The sequence below is a fragment of the Haliaeetus leucocephalus genome, unplaced genomic scaffold (assembly GCF_000737465.1).
Source record: "Haliaeetus leucocephalus isolate CR32 unplaced genomic scaffold, Haliaeetus_leucocephalus-4.0 Scaffold182, whole genome shotgun sequence".
NCBI classification, from domain to species: Eukaryota; Metazoa; Chordata; class Aves; order Accipitriformes; family Accipitridae; genus Haliaeetus; species Haliaeetus leucocephalus.
The window spans coordinates 920,330-934,064 of NW_010972618.1; the positions used below are offsets into that span (position 1 = coordinate 920,330).

At 47.1% G+C, this 13,735-nt stretch overlaps 1 protein-coding gene across 3 annotated transcripts in view; it reads right to left on the reverse strand.

Annotated features, from left to right (window-relative positions):
• Positions 1–13,735, reverse strand: part of DLGAP4 (discs, large (Drosophila) homolog-associated protein 4) — a 71,771-nt gene that overhangs the window by 3,205 nt on the left and 54,831 nt on the right. For all 3 annotated transcript variants that reach the window (XM_010564575.1, XM_010564577.1, XM_010564576.1), the window contains 4 exons: positions 5,290–5,651; positions 3,758–3,849; positions 2,901–3,310; positions 1,108–1,199 (listed from right to left, as the gene is read on the reverse strand). In XM_010564575.1, the coding sequence (XP_010562877.1) occupies positions 1,108–1,199; positions 2,901–3,310; positions 3,758–3,849; positions 5,290–5,651 (956 nt within the window). The remainder of the gene's footprint in view (positions 1–1,107; positions 1,200–2,900; positions 3,311–3,757; positions 3,850–5,289; positions 5,652–13,735) is intronic.

Consider the following 13,735-nt stretch of genomic DNA (forward strand, 5'->3'; position numbering starts at 1 on the left):
ACTTGCATGCCAGTGTACAGCAATCCAAAGAAGTCAATATAGCTTTCACAAGCAAAATTACTTTGCTACATCCCCCCCAAAACAATCTGAAAGTATCAATATTTCTCAGGCTAGGTTGAAAAATTTTAAGTAGCTTAAGTTTCTTCCAGGAACAGAATTTTCCCAGTTCTGAGACATCTGAACTGCCATCATAGGCCTGGATTATCTCAGGAAAGCATGGGATTGGATGTGAGCAACTCAGCACAAAGCATCCAAGGGAGACCTCAGCACAAAGCTCTGTTGAAAGCCTGGCAGCTAGTGGTGTTGCTGCTAATCTCTCAACTGTGGTAAACCAGAGATCAGCAAGCAGATGTTCAGCACTTCCCCTTCTCCTCCTTCCCAAATTTCTCTAAGGGTTTTTTTGCAAGTGAAGGGGGAATTCACCTCTGAGGAAGTCTGCAAAATCCACACCATGATAAAGTTTGAGGGGAAAAACAAAACACAGATTCCCATCCATCCCCATGTTAGCCCTGTTCAGCAATCAGCAAGGGCACACCCTTGCATTACATTTGAAGAGATCCGATTCAAACAGTGCTTTGTGACCAATGAGGGACAATCCTGTTGGGACAGTTTTACCATCCACATAATCTACGTGCAAAGCAAGCATGTTTGGAGAAGAATGGAAGACTTTTTGAACATTCCGCCCTATTTGGCAAAACCTCAGTGGTTCACCTCAAAAAGCCCTTTAGAAGTGACAAGAAAGAGGTAGTTTCCCAGACACACAGCAGTATGGCTAGTTGACAATTCAGACCCACAGAGAGACTCAGCATATTCCGCATACCCTGATCAGCAGTTCAAGAAAAATTCCCATGCTCATGTAAGCACCAAAAGGAATTCCAAGCACTCATCCCTGAGAGAGGCTGAGGTGATCAGCCTTCCACTGCTCAACTGCCATTTTAAATCAGTGTTCATTACATCGTGGCATTGTAGTCAGGTTGTACGCTACAGCTGCATTGGCTTTGTTTTTACAGTGACAGTAGCCTGTTAATACCTGATGAAGTTCCTGTAGTGCTGTTGAAACAGATACATCCCCCTCTCAAAAACCAGGAGAAATAGATCCAGACTCACCAAGTTTTGTTCACAGAGGCCATGGAATTGCTGGAACTTCTGTGACATTAGTAACTGTGCACTGCCCACTGCACTCAGGACTTTTCCTAAGACTATTGGGAAGAGAAAAAAAAAAAAGAAAAAAGACCTCAGTTGAACAGACTATTAAACACAGCAATGAACTGGAATGTTTCTGGAGCAAAGAAACACTCTTGATTCATTAGAAAAGGAGTTTCAGAGATCCCCAAGGAACTAATTGCTCTCAGGGAAAGAAGATGTATTGAAACTAATCTACATCTGTCTTTGCCATCTATTATTGCTGCTTCTAGAGCAGGTCAAAAGCAGGCAAGACCAAGAACATTACATCAGAGTTGACAGAAAATGCCTTGAACTGCCTTCAGCCCATCAGACAAGTCACCAGCACAATCTCAGTGAGCCCATCTGCTAGCACCTGCTTGCAGATCACAACCTGCTTTTCCACTCATGCACAATGTGACAGTAGCAAGGGGCAGGAGAACTGTCTCCAACCTCCATTTACCAGAAGGGATTAAAATACTGGCAGGCTAGGGCTTTTAATACCCAGGACTTTATGCTGCTCTTAGTGGGTTTTCCAAGTAGTCTCTGGGCATGGCAACATTCCTCTGCTCATTAATGGAAGAACACTGTATGGGCTTTTGCCTTCCAAAGGCATGGTTGAGAGACCCACAGTGCCTGCAACTGCACCATGAACAGGGATGAACTGATTTCCCTTCTCCTCCAGGTCTGCTGCTGCACCTACTGATCAGTTCTGCATGTTTATAGATCTTGGTGGAACAAGCGTAAGCTGGGGCCTCTCTGTACCCACCAAGTTCCCGGTTACAGAATCTTCTAGGAGATTGCTCTTAGAGGTCACAGATAATATGCCACACTGGTCTTGGTATCTTTTTTTGCCAGAGCACTGTTGCCACAGGCAAAACAAGGGCAATCCCCGAGGTAGGGAGAGCCCTGGCATGGCCTGTCCAGCTTGGCAGCCAGTGCAGCATTTTAGTGCAACAGGATTAGTGATTAGCTCCCCCAAGCCCTAGGCAGGGACAGTGAGCTATAACTGAGTCTCACCATTATTTCACCTTTCTCAGATATTAAAAAATCAACCAGACTCAAACCAAAGATCCTGCCCTCTGCAGCCTAGTCAACCACTTCTGTCACTCTATATGCACCACAGGCACGATTTTCACTGCAAGAAGCACAGGTTTTGCCAACTCCTTTGAAAATAATGGAACAAGTCCAATTGGGACTGAACCCAATAAAATTAAGTGACCTTGTGTTCCCTGTGCATGTGCCTTTGGCTTATTTAGCACAAATTCAGTGAAGCTTTCCCATATAAAGAAACTTCCTCTTTGCTGTGAAGACAAGTCCACTGATTCAACAGATCAAACAAGCTCCAAAGTCATGTTCATTCTGCCCCACTGCCAACTAAACTTTCACCTGCCTGCTTGAGTACAATGGGTTAGGCAGGGAGAAAGATCCCACAGCCTCCCTGAAAGCAATCCATTTAAGCTTTTAGCAGTTTCAAATGGTTAGAAGCTGCACCATGCCCTGCAAGTCTTACATGCTACATCACAGTATTATTTCTTACCCTGGTTAGGGTAAGGAGTTACCTTATCCTTTCCAAAGAAAAAATGTTCCTTGCCCCATACTCATCTCCATGTTCTGTCTCTGTGTGCTATCAGCAATTTAACTGCAGAAAGCTGATCCCATACTCAGTTACAACTCTTTCTCAAGAGAGGAGCTGCTAGGCTGCTCCAGTCTAGTATCCAGAGGCTGACAACACCTACCTTCTTCAGAGAGATTGTTCTCTTTGGTCTCCTGGTCCATCTGGCGGCACCAGCCTTCTAAACGCTCTGTTTCTGCCTGCAGCAGCTTCAGAAACCAGTACCCATCCCGCCGGCAGGCTCCTGTCTGTGTGGGTTCTGATGGTGAGGTGGAGGACATCTCAAGCCAGGGGTCAGGAGGAGGGAGAGAGGAAGGCTCCAGGGCTGGGTCATTGTTTTCTCCATAGGAGAGGTTTCTCTTAATCTGTGAGGGCTTGGCTGGTTGCCTGGTGGTGGCATCAACACCAACGGAGTTGTTGTGTTGGGGGCACTCAGCAAGGCTTCTCTCAGATGATTTACAGCTAGAATTATTAGGTTCCTGTGTGTCAGAGTCTGTGTCCTGTTTGGAGGACATGCTGCGAGAGTGGCTGTTTCTAGAGAGATCAAAAGCAAACATTAAATAGCAGAACTCAACCTGGCTGGCCTCACACACTGACAAGTGAAATGCATTTGTTTATTATGCCTGCAGATGAGCCTCACCCTGCCCGCCCTGCCCCTCCTCACACACAAACACACACCACACAGACAGACAAAATTATAAGGTTGCCTGCTTACTGCAATAGGCCATTCAGACAAGAGGACTGACACACATCTATAATTACATCTTGTACTTTTTTTTTAATTTCAAACTCCCATTGATTTGGCTGTTTACAGAACAAGTGCTTTTTGCAGCGGGTGTGTGCTGTGGAGGAAGAGCTCTCTATGGGCCCCCATTCAACACCATTCATATTGGACCAAAGAAGGGGAGAAGGTCTAAGCGAAAGTGGGGGAAGTGCAATTTAAAAGAAAGGAAACTACAAAAGCTTGCATCTTTCACTTACCGCCACTCGTCCTCTACCTGTACCCCGATGGACTGGAATTTGGTGGCTGGTGGAGGAGGCTCCTCTTTTGCCACTGGCTGAAGGCAGTCAACCTTATTAAACAGGAAAAAAAAATACAGACAAAAACAGACACAAGAACTTGCTGCTGGAATTCACATTAGTAGACCAGGAGCACTGCACACACAAACAGCATGCTGACACCACATGCCAACTAGAGGGTTGTCTTAGGAGAGGCACAAGGCTACTGCTCAGGTCTGCCTCCACTTGAGCATCAAGATTGTATCCTGCCAGGCTGCTGCCAGGTATCTGGTCTAAGAGCACTCAGCTCTGCCATCCACTGCTGTCTGCACAGTTGTGGCGTGCTGGGGAAGGCTGTGTGTCCCTGAGGGAGCAGCTGTGTGCGTGTGGCAAAGGGCAAGAGATTCAAGAAAGGGCAGTGATCTGATTAAGATTGACAGCAAAGCCCAGCTTCCTCTCTCCCAGGAATTGACACCCTCCATAGCTAAAATAAGAGGGTTAGAAGGTTTTAGGAACAAAATCCAGACTGTGGGGTGGGTGGCTTGGGAACCAGCTCAGAAAAGGAAGAAGAGAGGAAGGCAGCCTCTCAAATGTGAGTTCTCTTGCCTTGCTGCCCTTTCAGCATGCGTTTTGCCCCACTAGCCCTGCAGAAAAGCCTTCACTATCACATGTACCTTACTGGCCAGCTAGCCTTACTGTAAAGCCAATGGAAAATTTACTCAGCACACACACGGTGGCTCAAAGCTCAGATCCTGCATTTGGACTTGCCCAAATGCTCAAGTTCTTATCTGCAGGTAATAGCCTGCAGCACTGAAGCAGGACTTTGGGACAGAACAAGTGCTTGCGGCAGTCAGCCATCTGTAACTGGGAAATCTGTCCACAAGAAGAATGTACAACTGCAGATGACTTAAGTTTTGCTGAATAAAGCATGGGTATACACTACTCAATGGGTTCTCATTTGACTATATAATCAAAAGCTCATTTACATCAATTTCCACAGAGTTAAATGCCTCTAGCAAGAGAAGCAGCAATCTGCTGGGAACAGCAGACAGCAGTGCTTACAGCCCTGGGACCATTTTGCACTGCAGCAGCCCATACTACATGGATGTCAAGTAGAAGGGCCCACCTCAGAAGAAAGCTGTCCCTAGAACCGTGATGGACAAGGAACAGATTGATGCTAAGTAATACAAAGTACAGAGCACAGGCTCAGCACAGGCATACTAGCAGCCAAAGGCCTCTTTAGAGGGACTCACCCAGTTAACATGGTCCCACTGCTTTATGAAACATTTTAATTTTGTACTAAAAGAACTTAGTCCTTTCTGGTCTGTTATGGAAAGCTTCTGCTGTATTTTACCCCTGGGAACACAGGAAGTTAGTTTGACAAGGCAGTTAGTTGCTCACTCACTTGCTATTCTAAGTGAGTTCACATGCCCACCTGGTCACACAAAATGCACATACTAAATGGATGGGTTAAGGACATTCCTTAAGACAAAGGAGAACAAACTATTCCATACTTGTATTCCTATAGATGACAGCTTTCTTTTGGGGATATTCTCCACTTTAGGCTCTTCGCTAGTCAGAGTCCCTTTGTCACTTTTCAAAGTTGCATTTTTCTGGGATAACTCTGGAGTCTCTCTTGCTGGAGTCACAACGCTTCCCCTTGTCACACTGGGTGTCCTGGTGCTGTCCAAGCTGTCCGAAGAATTGCTGAGTCCTGACTGGCTGGTGACCTCACTCTTGTGGTCCTGGCTGTCCAGGTATGTGTCCTGTGCCGATTCAGTGCTGCTCTGCACAGTGACAGAGATGAACGGCTTTGATGTGGTCCGAGGTGGGACAGGAGGTGGAGTCTTTTTATATGCCACTAGGCATGATGAACCTGCAGTAATGGAGGTGGGAAGAATGGAGAACGCAAAAGACAGATTGGAGAGAGAAAGATACAGTAAAAGAGAAAGAAAAAGCAGGTCAGTCACAACATCCAAGAGGAGCCTCCAGGTAGAAGCTGGAGGCAGAAATGCAGGAACAGCCTACAGCCAGCAGCTCACACTGGGTAACCCAAACCAAAGCATAAGGGGAAGCAGAAGGCAGAGCCAGAGCTAGCTTGCAAAAGAAGTCAAAAGGAATACCGTGACATGTGAAAGGCTGGAAATGGAGAAGAGGTATAGAAAAGCCTCCCAAGAATGCTACAGGGTTTGGCAGGTGTAAGCCTCCACGTTGGGGAAATTTTCTTTGGCTAAACCCTATGTTTTAGTGTCCTAGTACAGCCAAGTGTCTCAGCTCTTTGTCCCATCAGTTGACAAGTTTCAGTGTCTGGACCAGGCTGGTGTTTTTTCCTATAAAAATGGAAAGCCATAAAGTTTGTTAGATGCTGATGGTAGGAACAAACATTTGTGAAGTACCTTAAAAACCTAGCTGCTATGCATTAGAGGAAAATACATCATCTGGATGCAACAGCCCAAGAGTGGAGAGGCTGCTGCTGCTCCATGTCCCCAGATCCAACCAGTAGTGAGGCTGAAGATGTGTTCCCAGCAGGCACACAGAACACACATATCCACTAGATGTACATATATATGTGGCTGGCCACGCAGGTCACAGAAGAGCACCCACATGAACACAGACAGCAGCAATGGCCTCATCCTGCTCCCGTCTCTGGCTTGACAGGATGGAAGTCTATTAGTGAAAATACATGTACAAGGTGGATCCTGCAGGAGCTGCGCTGAGGCACTCAGTCTGCCCAGTTCCTGACCCCTGGACATACAAGCCCCTGAAGGCAAAGTCCTACTCCAGTTGCTGTCCAGACAGGACAGACTGCACTGGGCAGGGCATGACCAGACAAGTGCACTGACCAGCCACCTACCTACACACAACTGACCCCCTTACGCCTGTATTCCCCACTTCTGTTCCTCCCCAAATCACCAAAACCCCTTTCTTGTCCCACCTTTGGTTCCTCCCATAAATATCCCATTAAGTCCTGTCCAATCCCAAACTGCTTTTCCCCTGCACCCCATAATGTGTCCCAGCCCTTGGGAGCAATCTCCTTAATCTGAAAGGTGATCTGGGGAGGTGCTCCCCATGGCTTATGGTGATGGGTGTCATACCTGGACACCAGGGCTGAGGCTCTGCTGGGACAACCCCAAGAGGGGCCTGGACAGGGTGTTCAGTGCTCAGGTGTTCTTGGCTTGGGCTCCCACCTGCCATTGTGCATCCCTGCTTGTCCCTGCTCTGGGCTTGTGCAGATGGGCCTGTGATGGGCTGATGGCCTCCGGGATAGACCTGGGAGTAGTCCAGTAGGGTATGATTGAGGCTCCCCCTCCTACTATTGTCTCTGAGCCCCTTCATGGACATGCACAGGAGCTTTATCACATATAACACTGCCCTGCTCCAAGGCATGAGCAGAGAGGCTCACACCATCCTCTCTCCTTGTACAGCACTGCCCAGCCACCCATTTCACATCCTGGGAGGGCCACACTCCTGGAGGGGGAAACTTAGTGCTGCTGCCAGGTTCCTCCCAAGGGGCTTGTAGGTCTGTCTGGCTGTGGTGTGCCAAGCCCTGCAGTCCCACTCCCCTGGAAAGGAGCTGCAGGATCAGGGCTGCTGCAGTTTTCAGGGTAACCCTGTGCTGTGCAGGCAGCACCCGCAGGGATTACCCTTCTCTTGCCTTGGTGTCTCAGTGGTGGTGCACAGCTGTGCTTTGGTCCTGCAGGCTGGGTAGGAAGCTTTGCTGCTCCAGGCTGCAAGCATATCAGCTCCATCACCACTCTGCATCATGGAAGGCCAGGTCAGCCTGCCCAAGTACCTTACATATTAAAAGGAAACAGGTCCCTGCTCCTGGACTTGGTCAGTTAGCATGTTACTGAGGCATGTTTACAGGGCAGTCCCTTTCCCACATTGTCAATGACAAACCAAGCATCCCTGTGTAAGTCACTACTGTACAGTGGTGTGGGACGCTCCAGTGGTAGCAGGGCTGTCACTCTTCTTGGTTCCCTGCTCCAGCCCATAGTCCTTGGTCTCCAGCAAAGGGGTTCTGTCCTTTAAATTGAAACCCCATGCACCATCCTGTTCCATGCACACCTTTCCCCTAGCCCTTGACATGCAGATGTTGACAGATACCAGCACAGACCCGTATACCTCCCAGGTCACCCAATCAACACCACAGATGGGCTGTACAAACCCAAGCCCAGTTTCTAAGTGTTTTCCTAGTACAGCTCCAATGACTGCAGGGGCTGTCATTCCCTTGGGTTCCCTGCTCCAACCCATATTCCCTGATCTCAGTAAAGTTTTGCATCTCAAATTACAAGCTCCTACCTCTGACTGCACTGCCCAGTCCTATACATAACCTCCCCAAACAAAACCTGCTGACAGTGATAGATATATATGAAGATACAGACCATTTCCATTAAACAATACAGATAGACTGTTAACTTTACCATTTCTATTCCCAAAATAGCCACCAGTGTATTAGCAAATTTAGTAGTAGATTAGAGACCAGTCCTCTCTGTCAGGAATCCTTTGACTACTTGGGGACTGCAAGGGCAGGCAGAGGTACCTGCTGCTTCTGAGCATTACCTTTCACCCTCAAACTGCACTGCCTGCATGCCCTGGGGAGCTCACAACAGAACACTTGACACGTTTTGATCTTTCAGAACAATTGGACACAACCAATTCTGGCTCAGCCCATCAGAGGGTGCCTGCATAATTTTAGCACAATTAACTGAGAAGTATCAAATGAACCTGATGCAAATTGATTACAGGTATGGGAAGGGGTGTTTCAGGTGACATGAGCCTCCCAGCAGCTCCTTTTGCTCCCCAGACAGGAGCCTCTGCCTGCAGCAGAGGCTGACCACACTCACAGGGCATCCAGGAGCAGTGTCCCAGCTGCCTTGCAGTCTCCAATGGGGTCAGAGCCAGTCCTGAGCATCCCTGGGAGCCCAGCTATATTCCTTGTGGGGAGATTGCACACCTACACCATGTGCCTTATTGACAGTATTTACACATGCCTGTATTTACACATCCCAATATTTACCATATTAACAGTTAAAGTTCCACTTCAAAGAAGGAACTAAAAGGGAGTGGTTACAGAGAAGGAGGTCCATGTTTCTAAAAGCATTTATATGCCCAAAGATCCCAAGAAGCACTGTAACACTGCTGCTGCTACAGGACAACTAGGGAGCCTATGACAGGGTTGCCAACCAAGCTGCCTTTCAGCATGAATCTGGACAGGAGCAAAGGCACAAACCCTATACCAGTTCCCCCAGCCCCTCAGTACACCAAGTCCAGCACAAATTGAGCAGCATCCTGATGACCGTGAGAGCAGGACCTATCCTGACCGCTCACCCCAGCCCTTACACTACCTTCTGACACATGGTCCGCATGGCTGCAAGAGGGACTTGCAGTAGGGAACCACATAGCTGAAAAATAACCGGGATAGGCTACTATGTCTGGGGACTGGGTTATTTTTCACCTTGCTCAGTTCTCAGTGCTGGCACATACCATGTAAACTGCTTAGGGCAGCCTGAGCCCACAGCTGCCATGTCTCCAGTCAGGGACAGGAACTTACTATGCACTTTAAAACTCACCTACAATAACTTCCTAAAAGGTCAGATGCAAGTGCTTCAACTTGTCAAATTTACATGCCAAAAACACAGCTACACACATCCTTTAGCCAATACTTATTTGGTCATATAGACTGTGCAACTGCACTGCAAGTTCATCACTAACAGATGACTAAAAGGGCACTGGCATTCACCTCCTACCTGGCAGTGCCACTTCACCTTTCCCATGCAGAGTGGAAGCTCCTACACTCAGGACAGCAGCAGGACCTGCTGCAGATGCTCAAGCAGCACCAGCTCAGAAGTGTTTAGCATCTCCAAGCAAGTCAAGCTTGCCACTGGGATGCCTCTTTCAGAGCTACCAGATTAGATGGCACCACTTGTGCAAGCACAGGTTGAACTGCACCCCAGAGCTGACCTTTCCCCATAGATGTTGCTTTACAGGATCTAGTTCATTGTGCAAATGTACAAACTGCCAGCACAGTAGGAGGCATGGAGGTGCTAAAGCAACAGTTACTGCACGATCATTCCCTCTCCCCATATTCTCTGCTGGACATCCCCAAAAGCCTCCTTAGGTGTAGTGTAGATTTGGTCAAGTTAAAGCTTGCCTTGTTACAGGTGTTTACCTACTCTGCCCTTACAGCAGAAATCTTGACTACACATACCCAACACAGAGCACAGCATGCTAGACAGGTAAAGCATTCTTCACATGAGCACAGCTACAAGAGCTTTGCCCCATCACAGAAGACTCCCCTGGGTCTACAGCTGAACAGCCTCTTGGGCATGTGCTGAAATAACTCATCTGCCACCAACACCTGCTCATGCAGGACACTACCACTGAAGATGGATGAAAAAGTTCAACAGTAGACATGCACTAGAGAGCATGAGAACAGCTGAGGCCTTTGGCTGCTCAAGCCCTCATCACTGCCCTCCAGAGCAAAGTTGCACAGGCACACGCTGCCAGAGGTGCAGGAGGCCAGAGCCCTGCCAGCTGCAGAGGAGGAAGCCACTGAGCACCCCACAGATGAGGAGTGCCCACACAGTTGCTCTGCCAGGGCTGTCTGACCAGAGAGAACCATCTTAAATAGCTAGAACAATTTCTAGGCCAAGTCTTATGCCCCGTCTTGTACAGCCCATCCTAAGAGAGCAGTGTAGGAGCAGCCTGAACAGAGCAATTGCAGAAATACCCCTGGATAAGCTGTGGCTACACCACCAAAACACAGGCCACACATGCTGCCTTGCATTACCATACCGGGGGCTACAGCAAGGACAAGCAAGAGCCACCCAAATTGGCAGCAGAGAAAGCATGTCCGTATGGCCCTCCAATTAAATACCTGGTCTCCCCACTCCACACGGCCTCTGTTTGTCCCCAGGGAGAGTGCCCAGCTCTGGCACACCAGCTGCCCAGGATCCCCTGCCACCTAACAGTAAGCCTCTGTGACACCATCCTGCTTGGAGCTGAACTGATGGGAGGGGTGTGGTGGTTTTGCTGGCATGTTTACTAGGAGCACAGCTCATTTCCCAGCTGCTGTTTACACCCACAGGGCTGTAATGTAATTGGGGAAAGCAAATCAATTGCTATCTGATATCAAACACAGCAGCCAGGCAAAACAAGAGGAGGGCAGCAGATCAGCACAGAAACGCACTAGAGTTTCCTGGGGAAGATAAGTGATGTTCAGGGTCGATAAGCTAGATCCAAATTCATCCTTCCACCTACCAAGAGACAGTATGAATACTGTTCGTGCTGCTCTACATACAGGGGGATACAGCAGCATCCCCTTGTCTTGTTCCAAGGGATCCCTTTATGCCACCCAGCTCAGCTGAAGAGCATCACAGATTTTGCTAGAAGAGAATCACACAGTACCAACAAAAAAATGCCTGTTAATGTACATGTGGTCAAAGGGTTGACTATGTGAACTATAAAAACATGTTTACAGCTCTAAAACATTGCTAATGAAATAAACACAAAAAGATCAGGAGCCTTGAACTGGTGACGCTTTGATTAGTGCAATTGCAAATTAACCCCACTGAAGCCCTCTGCAACCATAAAACAGGGACTTTTGACTGTGCAGCAAACTCAGAAACCACACCTTACCTAAAATGGGTTTCAAAAGCAAAAGTCAAAGCAAGCCCATCTACAATAGTCTGCCTTTCTCCCTCAACAAAACTCTGAACTTCTAAGTGTCATTGTTTCTTGCATCTGTGGGAAGAGACAAGATATTAAAGAGGCTAAGAACATCCTGCTATTTCTGTAGGAGAGATATGTTACTGGACCAACTCAGCAGACAGCATACCCTCATGGCTCAGAGGTCAATCCCACCAGTTAGGAATGTTCCAGTTGCTGACTTACCCCCTCCAAAGGGCTACAGCTCAACAGGGTATGAACCTGCTCTTGAGTTACTGCAGGTCATAGCCTATTATATTTTAAAATCAGCTTGTGCTATAATGTGGAACTACAATCCACACAGGCACTGAAGCAGGTACACATCTTATTCTGCAGTATCAGCCAAGTTTGCTTGTGAACATCAGCCACACTCCAAAAAGTTGAAAAACAAGAAAATGTGGAAGTTTTGCTTAAGCTTCCAGCTTTGCAGCACTAGACTTTTCCGGCTGATAGGATCTTCTAAAGCTTATTTAAGCAAGCTGTTATAATTCACAACTGTGCTGTGAATGATTGATTTTTGGGGGGAGGGATGTCTGTTTATAGTCTTCCTTGCGTAATTATTTTTAGAAAGCAGCATGTTTCCAAATTAGCATTTTCCACATGACATTACCCACTGCTCTCAGGGGCTTGGGCAATACCCACTGATGTAGCCCCAGGCAGAAGATCTGTTTTCAGAGCCATAGCCTGGAGAGCCCTCCTGACCCCCAAACCAGTTGGGCACACAGTGATCCTCTCCCTCTCCTTCCAGAGAACCAGGCATTTGCTTCCTGAAAGACTAAACACAGGAGTCATAAAAGAGTATTAAATCCAGCACTGCCTTAAGAGGCCCCAGTTCAAATACCATCAGGCTGTGCTTACCTGCTCAATACCTGGCAGCACTGCCAAGATCATAGCCAAGGTAGTTTGGGTTTAGATTTAAATACCGTAATTGCCCTCAAGTGTGCATCTAGCATGAAGTGCCCAGTTATTTTGTTGCTATTGCTTAGTCAATACAGCCTGGTGGTATTTGTAATCATTCCAGTGACTTCAAGGACCTATTGAAGCCATCTTCATTTTTGTTAAATTATCTCAAAGGCTCCAAGCCACAATCACTTGTGAAGGCAAGTTAGACTGCCTTCAAACATATTAGCAGGGGTCAGATTATCACTTCCCCACTCTACATATCCCCCCTTTCTCCATGGGAAGATCTGAAGAAATGACCTCATTTCCTTGTGCATAAAACAACATGCTCTGAAATAGTCCCTCCTACTACAAGACAAGCTCATTTGTCTTTTAAATGAAACAACCCAATAATCTTGCAGCAAATGAGAACCACCATCAGTTGCATTAACCCTCAGATTTTGGTCACATGTCTTCGGGCTTGTGTTTGCCACAGGGTCTCACAGATGGAAGTAGTTGCATTTAGAGGCAGTTTTCAATAGCAAAGGGAACTGGAACAGCTGTATTCCAAGCAGCCTGACCTTTGATTTTCATCAGCTCGAAAAACACTTCAAGGTTGAAACTATTATGAACTGCAGGATGTTTTATTTGTAGAGAGTCCAAGTAAAAATGATACCCAGTTAAAATTGCTATTAAAGACAATACAGATCTTTGATTTTATGGTTCCCAGCAATCACTTCAGACCTTGTTTTTCTGCTGAAACAAAATATTTCTAGTCTCTATGGCCATGGCCACAACACACAGGCCTCCTCAAATCTGTATTTGGCCTGTACAGAAGCTGTCTGAGTACTCTGCAGATTGAAGGTCAAGATACCTGCATCAGAGGCACAGATGAGAAACCTACCCAAATTTTATTAGTCAACAGGAAAATATTTCCATCTAGACAAGAGGGGGAATCCATGTGAAGATGCCACCTCTTGCTCTGAAAGAATGACTGTCTTTAGAGTGCTGGAGAAATTTGAAAATAAGTCTTACACTGCTTAAACAAAACCACACTACTGGCAAGCAAAGTTAAGTGACTGCATTTGTTTAAAGAGACTGTTTATGGAAATGCTATAAATGCCTACTCCCTCAGTGTTCTCCCTTTGTAAATCTTAGTAGTACTGTTACTTGAAAAAAGAAAATAATCTCACCTCAATACTACATAGAAGAAAACAGGCACCCAACAGGGAAGTATGTTGCTGACTGTGACTAAGCTGGGGAGTCAGGGATGGGCTGTGGACTCTCCTGCCACAGTCCTCACTCCACCAAGCTGCAGTATAAAACCCCGACAGCAGTGGCATCCTAGAGTGAGCAGCTCACCTACAGTCC